Genomic DNA, 10,706 nt, shown 5'->3' with positions numbered 1-10,706 from the left:
AATCATGAGTGATCATTGTCCGAGACCTTTTATCATCAAATTAATGAAGCTATGCTTTGTCCTAAAAAAAAGGAAAAAAGGAAAAAAGAAAAAGAAGAAAAAGTCAATCACACCAGTACAGACTTTAAAGTTTCCTAAGTGCCATCAAAATTGAAATATCCCTATATCTATGAGCGCACAGTTCTTTTTTTTTTTCATAACCACAAAAAACATAGTGACGGTCGAACACGAGTCTAGTAAAAAGGTTGAAAATAACAACAATTAATAATAATGGCGAATATAACCGGTCTTCTCAAGATTAGAGTGATTAAAGGTACAAATCTTGTAATCAAGGATTCATCCAGTAGCGATCCTTATGTTATCATCACTATGGGTTCACAGGTGTTTAATCCTTCCCACTTTCTTGATTTCGCAGATTGGTTTTATTAGCAAGATTGATTCTTTGTCTTCATTTTTGTTATTCGAGTAGAAGTCAACTAGATTAGTTGGTAAAAGTCTGGAGGCGGCACCAATTTGAATGAAATCTCATCTACGTCATTGCTCGATTTCCTATGTAATTATACTCTTGATACACTGTATTCGTACAAAAAGAATTTAAAAATTTGGAAAGGAAATCTTTTTTTTTGAATAGAATTGGAAACGAAATCTTAAATGACGGTCAAATGATAGGATATCTGGTGAAATTGCAATATATATTCCATAGTTGTTGATAAGGGTTGAGGCACTTTAGTAATTGTTTCCTATTATTCTGTTTTTTGTGTTATTTGAGGTTGATGTCCAATGGCTAATTTTAGTTATGCTTTGGTTTATCCGTTTTTCGTACAATGTTAAAGAACTTTTTATTGATTATGTATAAGTGATTTAAGTTATTAGGAAGGCAAATATGGAGGTGTTATACAAAGTGAGATATCAGATATGTAATGGAACATATATATACTTGTTTAAAAGAATCATTTTAATTTGATTAGATTGACTATTATTCATGGTGCTGGAACTGGTGGAGATGATCTTCCCTTCTGGCTAGCAGATCATAGTTTTGTCATTATAAAACATAGAAGCATGGAACCCATGAATGCAAATTTTCAAGGAAATATAGGATAACAAAAGGCAATATATAAATCCACTTCAAAGAAGCAATATTGAGGGCAAATTTGCTTAATGTAACAAAGAAACAAGGAGTGAGCGAAAAAACATAATAACTTAAGGCTATATTTAGGAGATTTATTGTTTGTATGAGTGAATCTTTTTTGGGAAAAGGTTTTGCAGTTAACAAACCACTGTTAGGGATTAGTTTTGATTGAGTTTTGGATAAGTCTCCCAGTTTTGGAGGTGTTGGAAAGGTAAACATTGACCCCAAATAGAGTTTCCGCGCATCATAGTATGAGAATGAGTTTAGTGTGATAGTGGCAGCTAGAAAGTGAAGTTTCAACATAAATATAGTTACAAATGTAACGTAATCTTTTCATGATAGGAATCAACACGTAAGTTCTTTAACATAATCGTCTTAGGTTCCTAATTCCCTTAACAAAGTACATTTAAGGAGGTTGATTGAGTTAGTTTTACTACTGATACAACCCAAAATACTCGGGTTACGTAATTCTAGGTGTTTTGTTTTATGTATCTCTTGGTTAGATACTGAAATATCACTAAGGGCCTGTTTACTTTAACTTAATTTCAGTTTAGTTCAGCTCCAATCAAATCAGTTCAGTTCAGTTCCGTTCCTAATTTCCTTCTCTCATAAAATATTCATTTCAGTTCAATTCAGCTCCAATCATTTCAGTTCAGTTCCAATCAGTTTAGTTCAGCTTAGCTCAGTTTAGTGAATGGAATAGGCCCTAAGTAGTATCCCAATAATATCCTATTACTAAACAAATTCTGACTCCTCCGAGTAACACTCTAATGGTCATATATTACGAGAACTCTTAAATCTTAACCTTATACTGTATGCAAAGTTAGGAAGGCTTTATGACAAGTTTCATTTTCAGACTTCACCCATCATTTGTCAGATTTGCAGTAAGTTTGAGACACACCATTTTGCAAAGCAACACACAAAAGCCTCCATTTTCTTAGGTGTACTGATTAGGTTATGGTGTAACCCTTTAACTAAGTATTTTTCCAATAATATTCTAATAATTTATGGTTCCCCTTAAATTGTCGATTGCCCTGTAATCCATATGCTTGTTAATAGAGTACATACTAGGACAGAGTTGGGTTTCTAGGAGTTGGAACGCTGTGCATTCTGTTTGTATGCCGCAGCAGCTTGCCTTTTCTTTTGCTGTTGCTGCTTCTGCGAACAGTTCTCTCTCTTCAAGTGCCTTATATTATAATCCTGATTTTGATTTCACTTCGAAAACACTCTGAAGCAACCCGTTAGTGCATGAACAACTGACCATGTTTGAAAAATTATATTGTGCTCTGTATATAATTTGGATTTCGAGCTTTACACTATGTTTGGATGGGAAATTTTGGAGGGAAAGCGAGGGAGGGAAAAGTGAGGAATATAATGTCCCTTCTTTGGGTAAGACATAGAGCTAGGGAAGGGAAAGGAAATGGTCGGATCCATTTTCCTTCCTCTTTAATAAAACAAATTCCTCCATTGTTAGAGAGATTTGGAAGGAAAATGTTGGTCACTCTCTCCCTCCCTTCAGCTTCCTTTCTCTTTTCACTTTTTTCTTCCCCTCCCTTTCCCATTACACTCCGTGCATTTTTAGGGCCCAATTTCTAATTTTAAAGTTTTATAGTAATAGTGGGTGTGTTAATATGCATGATAAGCTTCTCTATTTCTCTTTCCTCTCAAATTCTGCGTCAATTTCCTGTATAAAAGATATAAAAAACTATCATGTTTATCATGCCCCTTAGTGAATTGCCTTTGAAAGTTTGAATGGGTTCTTCAAGTTCTTGGTCTCCTATTGTCACTTTTGCATTTATTTCCTAACTTTTTTCATTCAAATACTGCTTCAGATTTATTCAAAGAATCAAAGACTTCCTGTGCAGCATAATATGTCAGATATGTTTCCTGTAGTTAGCAGAATTTTGGGACTGCATGATTCCGTTGTATGCTTATATGCTATGCAGATGCATTTGTAGCTTTTATTAACTTCATTGTGACTTACTGCAGAAATTGAAGACACGACATGTGAAAAATGACTGCAATCCAGAATGGAATGACGAACTGACTCTTGCAATTTATGATCTTAACGATCCAATCAACTTAGTATCTTTGTATCCTTTGAATTACCCCCCCCCCCCCCCCCGCCCCCCAAATTCTGTTGTTGCATTATATTTGCGTCAGCTCTCTGTAGGAACTTTATTGTGTCGTTTAGTCATGCTTGCAGATTACAGTTGAATTCATTTATCCATTCACAAAAATACGTTCATAATCTTGTATGAATACCTGTTTCTATCTATTAAACCATTTCAAAAATGTTAAATTTTCTTACATTTCTATTTCCAGATCAGTAGTCTTACTGATAACTACTATCCACTTAAAAACCTCAATGTAGAATCAGTGCCTTATTATGCTTCAATGTGCAGTTATTTTATTGATCTTTTTTATACAGACAGTGTACGACAAAGACACATTTACTAGCGACGACCTAATGGGTGAGGCTCAGATAGACATAAAACTGTATGTAGAATGTCTGAAGGCAAGATTAAGTGATCTCCCAGATGGAACCGTTGTTGATAAGATCCTTCCGAGCAGGGAAAATTCGATAGCTGATGTGAGCCAAATCATTTGGAAGGATGGAAAGTTAGTGCAGGACATGATTCTCAGGCTTAAAAATACAGCAACTGGTGAGGTAGAAATCCAAATCGAGTGGGTGGATGTTCCAAAATCTTAAACTCTTGCATCTTGAGGATTTGAGAAGGTTGTACATCTGTTTCCGACTTTGGAGTGGAGTTACAGCTTGGTTTTGAATGCTCAGTTTGTAATTTGTTTGTGCTTCTCTCTTTCTGTCTCTCCCTTTTCTTTTATCTTATGTGTTAAGTTAGTAAATTAGACTGAGTTTTTATTCTTGTGTGCAAGTGCAACTTTTAGTTAGCTTTAGTTGAATAAGCGCAGGAACTTCAGTATCGATTATAAATGCATAACATTGCACATGCTTTGCGCTGTGCTCCCATATCTAAGGTCTTAAATAATAAAGTGTTTTGACCTGGCTACGCTCGTGTCTGTAGACAACTAGACATGTTATTAACAATGCTAGTTTATTATGTTGTGTAATACTCCCTCCGTCCCCATTTGATTGTCACTTTTATCATTTTGGGTGCTCTTAAATGTTTGTAACATTTCACATTTTTTGATTAAATAATACACATTAAATTACAATATTAACCTCATATTTTTTTGTCCTTATTACGAGGGCTTTCTATTTTACCCTCGTATTTTTGCTCTCTTTAATTGTTGGCCCCCTTTGGAATTTGTAACTATGACTTTCTCTTCATAAAACATTTTTAGCTTAGTCATCAATATGTGTAGTGTAATTCTATTGGATGATGTAATTATTTCTTGTAATGTTATTGATTAAAAATAAATCACATGGATTACTAATGTGGTCCTTAATTTTCATTGGTTGATTAATAAACCACATGGATTACTTTCTCACTCATATTTTTTTTAATAAATGATTGGGTTTTAGTTCCCATATACTTTCTTAATTTCTCGTTAATTCCCGTGATTTTCTATCTAAAGTGAAATCAAATGGGAACAGAGGGAGCATAATTAATATTTATTCTTCTGTAGATTTGTATTTTGATGAATCATATTTATGCTACTATTATAGACACCATTTTATGCTACTATTATAGTTGCATTTTAAGTCTTTAGTCGCTTTTTATGTACCATTTTCATAAGTTGTCTGTTTTGTGTTCTATTACGCTTTGTTTGTATTTTCTTAATGTTTTAGATAGTTTTCATAATTTTGGATGCTTTTGAAGAGGTTTTGGAAGAATCGGACAATGAGAAGATGAAATGTCGATGAATTGAGGTCTAAAAGGTATGTGTTTGTGGAAGAATTCGGTTGAGATTTATATGTATGAGGAATGATAATAGAAAACACGAGGGTAACGATGCAAATGAACTTGAGTTAGAAATGAAGAAAATGATGACAAAGTGTGGAGAATGACCTTTGTTTACTCTTTTGATCATTAGCATCCAAGTCCTAGTTAGCTTCTGTATACATGTTGCACAACATACCAACATCCCCATAGTTTCTCCTCTTATACCCTTCCTATTAAAAAGCAAATGAATATCCTCCAAATATCCCATTGTTGTAATCCGAAATTTTTGCTATCTCTTCCAAAAATGCTTAATTACATTATATTCCACCATTTTTTTCTCTTTTCCTTCGCATTTCAATTCTTCTCTCCTCAATTATCAATTCAATTACTGTAATTATATATTTTTTTTTTTTTGAGGAGAAAATAACCCCCCAAATTAAAATGGACGGCATTAAAGGACTCTTAAGAATCAAAGTTCGTCGAGGCGTCAACCTCGCTATTCGCGACACTTCTAGCAGCGACCCTTATGTCGTCATTACCATGGGTTCGCAGGTCTGTAACGTTTTTTCATAATTTACAATGTCAATTTGATGATACGTACGAATCAATCAATTAAATCCTTCATTCCATAAGGGAAGTCGGATGATATTCCTAATTCAAAACCTTAATCCTTTACTATTGTTATTGTTCATTATAATTTATTTAGCAATTAGCATTTTACAAACTTAATATTGATGTTTAGATGTGTCTTGCCCTTAATTTTTTTTGAAATTAAGACGTGCTTTTCCATTAACTTATTTTTGGGTTAAGAATCTTGAGAAATTCATCAGATTTATTTTTTCTAATAATTAAAATAACCTTTTCAAAATTTTCAAATTATAACATGATTAACTTTTCAATTAGTGTTTAACTAGAGTGTACCCGTGCAGAATGCACGGAATATATAAGAAAAAATATATTTAAAATATGAAAAGTTGATTTTGATGTTGTAATTTAGACTTGAGTTGTAATGGTCGATTTTGGATTCGTCGGTTCTGTTGAACCATAATTAGCTGTGTTGGATTGAGTATTAATAATCTTATTAATAATGTGCTGACACGTGCTGTGCTATGCTGAAATATGATATTCTATGCTTTGCTAGAAGCTCCAAAAATAGGTTTTTTATTTTTATAGTTATGTCGGTGGCCATGCAATGCTATTATGGGGTTTACTTTTTCAAAGTTATAGAGGTTACCCGTTTAGTGTTATAGGGGTTACTCGGTTAGTGTCATATGAGTTAGTGTCTTGCTCTAGAAGTTGCATACATTGTTCTGTTGCAACTTGCAAGTAGTTATTTGCTGAGGCCAGATGCACAAAAACGTGTTGTGCATTTTTTTTTTAATGATTAAAGATGTGGAAAATGTTTGGAGGGTAGTTCCTAAAAAATGCATAATTGTAGGGTTGGGGATTTAGAGTACTATAGTGAATTGTTGATAAAGGAAATGTATACTCGTGCTAATGCATGACATATATTATACTATGTACAAAAAAATACTCATAAAACAAAGTGAAATGTTAGTACGTAGTGTTTAAAAAAAATGAAATGTTGGGGATTTTGAGTGCTATAGTGAATTGTTGATAAAGGAATTGTATACTTGTGCTAATGCATGTCATATGTTATACTAAATACCAAAAAAAAAAAAAAAAAAAAAAAAAAAAAAAAAAAAAAAGTGAAATGTTAGTAGTAGTCCCTTTGAAAAAAAAAAAAAAAGAAATAGTGAATGGGTAGTTATTGATTTAAAATTTTTTTTTTTTAAAAAAAAGGGATGGGATGGGATTGGTAGTTAATTTTATCTTTTTTTTAAAAAAAAAAAAAAAATCTAAATGCATGAGAGTTGAGGGATGAGATTTTGGAGGCTCCTCATTCACTGACTCTGCAATTATATATTAGATTTATATTAAATTGACCATGTGTTCAATTTAATATAGTAAAGCGAGTGTTCTTTCCCAAAATACTAAGTGAAAAGTTCATCATGTTATAAATATAGCCAGCATATTCCTCTACCATGCGACTAAACTTGTATACGAGCTTACCCTATTAATTACTCCGTATTACTTCTTAATTAGTACTAAGTTCTCTGTCTACACCCATAGGGTTACGGCACCTAGGCCACCTACTATATATATATATAATTTATTCGTTTCTTTTTAGTTGACATGTTGTCAATGTACAAATTCAACCATTAATATCTTTAATTTTCGATAAACAAAAATTGTGAAAAGTTGATATTGTATAACTATATATCGTCACGAATCTAACAAGATTCCATATGACTATATTTTTTTTCCGTATAAATAATAGAATATGGTCAAAGACAAGTGTATAAATAGTGTTAAATTCAAAACATGTCAACTAAAAAAATAGAGGTAGTATTTTGTAATTTTGTAAAGCCTGTGTGGGTTTTCTAACATGTAATCTATTCGAAAAAAAAAACAAAAAACATGTAATATGAAGTATGAGATTAATATACTATTTCCTCCGTCCCTAAATTATATTCTTACTTCTAGCATTTATTTTTCACATAATAAAGAGAAGTAAGAATGTAATTTAAGAATAGAGGAAATAGTAATTATGAAGTGCTTCACCTAGCCAAACTCAAATTTATCAATTATGCATTAGATATTTAGATGATTTGTTTTTGAATGCAAAGAATGAAATACCAACTTACTGTATTCAATGGATTAAATACCTTTGTATGTTATCACTAGGATGCTCCAAAAAAATATTCACATTTCAATTTCTTTTGTTTGGTTTGTGCAGAGTGTAAAGACTCGAGTGATAAAAAAGAATTGTAACCCAGAGTGGAATGATGTTCTTACACTTTCAGTGACTAATCCAAATATACCCATCAAGCTAGTAAGTAATTCTTCTTATGATGAACCATTCATAACTCTATGTTTTCAATGACTTAAATACATGTTTCTTTTGGATTAGTATGGTCTGATACGGTGATACTTGTTCGTTCACTATTTTAACCATCAAACTATTGTGTAGCCTAGACGTTGACAGACTAAAGTCGTATTACCTAATAAAAAATAATTCCTAAGTTCTTTAGCTAAAGCAGATAGGGAAGTAGGGTCGGATCCACAGGGAAACAAGTCTTTTTACTTCTAATTACTCCCTCCATTTTTAAATGCTTGCTCCATTGGAGAAAATAATAAAATATGGAGGTAGTGGGATAGATGGAAGAATAAAAAATTGTAAAAAAGAAAAAGTTATGGAGAGAACTAGAGGAGAGAGAATATGAAATTAATAAAATATGATTTAAATTAGGTCCATTAGGTGAGAGAAATGGATTAAATATTATAAAATTTTCCAAATAAGGAAATAGAGCAAGTATTTAAAAACGGCCGAAAAAGGAAAGTGAAGCAAGTATTTAAAAACTGAGGGAGTAATTGAAATAATCTAAATTATTAAGTAACTAAATGATAGATATGATGAATTAAACTAAGGGAGGTTAAGTAGGGAGAAATCAATAAATAAAAGCATAGGGCATAAGTTCACCAAGAAATAATATTCCAAGGTAAAACACAATAATCAATCATCAATGTATCAATTAATCAAATTATAAAGGGCTTTCACTACGTATTACAATTACATAATTAATCTAACGACATTAAATCGCATCTCTCGAAAAACTAAGCCTAAACATCAATTCTAATCCCTCAAATTTCGAATCAATATTTCATAACTCATACAATTAAACCAGACTTAATCTAATTGCATATCATTATATCAATCAATAGGAAATTAATCAAGCATTAACAATCAACAATAATAAATTACCCTTCATATTATTTATGGATCCCAACAACCCTAGAAAATAATCTACTCACACATATTAAAATCTAAACTAAACAAAGCAATTACACAAGACATGATAAATCAAAACAATTAAATTACTGAAAATAAAAAGGAAATAAATTAAAATAATGGAAATAATGAATTGTGTAAACCAAGAGTTGTGGAGAGAGTAACAAAAGAGAAGTCTAAGCTTTAATTTATACAAAGCTTAAAAATTCTAATTAGAAACTAAATAAAAATCGTCGAAAGTCACACTCCAAAACACGCGACCGGTCGGACGCCATCGACCAGACGCACCTTTTTCTTATGGGATGCTTCTCTCGCACCCGGTCGGGCGCGAGACAAGGCAGAGAAGATCTTTTTCTCTTTAGCCTCGCCCGGTCGGGCGTGCCTTCGGACGACCATCACCCGGCCAGGCGGAGCCTCTTGGGAAACCTTTGGACCTTCATTTGGGCTTAACAACTTGGCCCAAACTGTAATTTCCTCTTTGGGACTTTAATCACTCGATCCAATGCCTCGTTTTCTTCTATGCCGAGCCCTTAATCATCGGCTTGATAATTCTAACCGGCCTTGGGCTATGAAAGATGGCCATGATCCTCTAGTGTTCGTAGTAGCTCCAATAATCTCGGGAAAATGCTCAAAATCTGCAATTTTCTATAAAACAATATCAAAACTACGAAAATACTAGAAAACAAATATTAGTAATAAAGGTGGTTCTAAATAGAAAAAAAAACTCCTAATTATGATCAAGGGACAGGGGTAAATCACTGTATAAAATAAACATATCAAACTTCCCCAAGCCAAACTTTTGCTTGTTCCAAAGTAAAGTGCTCATCAATAAACAAATAAACATACTTAACCCCAAATAAACTAAAATCAAGCATAACTAATTCAAGGCAAATTTCACAAGTATGCATCAAAGCCAACCAATCATATTCATCTAATCACTCATCCTCCCTAACAATTGTCAAATAGAGCAAACCATAAGAGCATATAGAATTCAAGACTAGTGCTCACACACTCAACTTTAATTTATGTGGCGGATATAAAAATGTATCCGATCGCTCTCCATCCCAACCCCTTTATGTGAACAATGCCCTCCCAACTCACAACACTCGTGTGTTTGAAATACATTCACTCAACCTAAACAGTCAACTCGGAATATATCAAATCATTCTTTTATTGACAAGTAACTAATTTCACATTCACACAACTCTATGCACAAAGGTCAGAAGATTTTCAAATCTTGTAATGTAAGGTTAGGGTAAAAGGTAGGAAATATTTGGGAAAATGTGAAAGAAAAACAATGTTTAAGAGAGCCACAATCCTAATAATAAAAAACAAGGTCAAAATAGATAATGACCATATAAACCATTTCCAACACTACTCAACTCAACCAAAAGTTCACCAAACATCCAATTTAATCAACAACTCCCAACTCTTACAAAATTGCTCATAAAAATATAATAATTAAAAAATTGAGCGAACCAAACAAACTTTTTGAAATAAATAATACTTGCAATTTTTCTCATTGAAACTCAATATTTCTTGTTCTTTTGAACCCTCTCTTAGAACATTTGAACATTTTTCACTTTTTTTTTTCTTTTGCTCTTTTTTTTTTCTTTTGAAGTTCACTTATTTATTTTTTTTTCACTCTTTTTTTTGAACTTCTCTTTTTTTTTTTTCAACATCATGCTTTATTTTTTCTCAAAAAAATTTCAACTTTCAAAATCATCAAAAATAAAACATAATAAAGAACAAACAACTTCTCAATACCACCCAAATTGTGCAAATAAATAGCACACCACAAGCTCCTTCACCTCACTCACTAATAGCTCCCTCAAGCCAAGCTTGGGACTAGTAA

The 10,706-nt window shown here is 32.4% G+C and overlaps 2 protein-coding genes across 2 annotated transcripts in view; both read left to right on the top strand.

The window, feature by feature from the left end:
• Positions 1 to 216: 216 nt before the first annotated feature.
• Positions 217 to 4,098, top strand: LOC145563800 (protein C2-DOMAIN ABA-RELATED 7-like). The gene is made up of 3 exons (XM_081624222.1): positions 217 to 381; positions 3,119 to 3,214; positions 3,561 to 4,098. The coding sequence occupies exons 1-3, from the start codon at positions 271 to 273 to the stop codon at positions 3,840 to 3,842; spliced, it is 489 nt and encodes a 162-aa protein (XP_081480348.1). The 5' UTR covers positions 217 to 270; the 3' UTR covers positions 3,843 to 4,098.
• A 1,341-nt stretch (positions 4,099 to 5,439) lies between these two features.
• Positions 5,440 to 10,706, top strand: part of LOC145563799 (protein C2-DOMAIN ABA-RELATED 7-like) — a 28,308-nt gene continuing 23,041 nt past the window's right edge. Inside the window, exons 1-2 of the mRNA XM_081624221.1 lie at positions 5,440 to 5,550; positions 7,799 to 7,894. Coding sequence (XP_081480347.1) covers positions 5,440 to 5,550; positions 7,799 to 7,894 — 207 coding nt within the window. The remainder of the gene's footprint in view (positions 5,551 to 7,798; positions 7,895 to 10,706) is intronic.

The sequence above is a fragment of the Chenopodium album genome, chromosome 10 (genome assembly GCF_948465745.1).
Source record: "Chenopodium album chromosome 10, dcCheAlbu1.1, whole genome shotgun sequence".
Taxonomy (NCBI): domain Eukaryota; kingdom Viridiplantae; phylum Streptophyta; class Magnoliopsida; order Caryophyllales; family Amaranthaceae; genus Chenopodium; species Chenopodium album.
This window is presented reverse-complemented; position numbering and strand designations above follow the sequence as displayed.

Bases quoted from the DNA above. Each gene is read 5' to 3' on its own strand.
- LOC145563800 (XM_081624222.1), top strand. From the start codon at position 271: ATGGCGAATATAACCGGTCTTCTCAAGATTAGAGTGATTAAAGGTACA. The intron at 382-3,118 runs GTGTTTAATCCT...GACTTACTGCAG, and splicing joins TCATCACTATGGGTTCACAG to AAATTGAAGACACGACATGT. The intron at 3,215-3,560 runs GTATCTTTGTAT...TTTTTTATACAG, and splicing joins TTAACGATCCAATCAACTTA to ACAGTGTACGACAAAGACAC.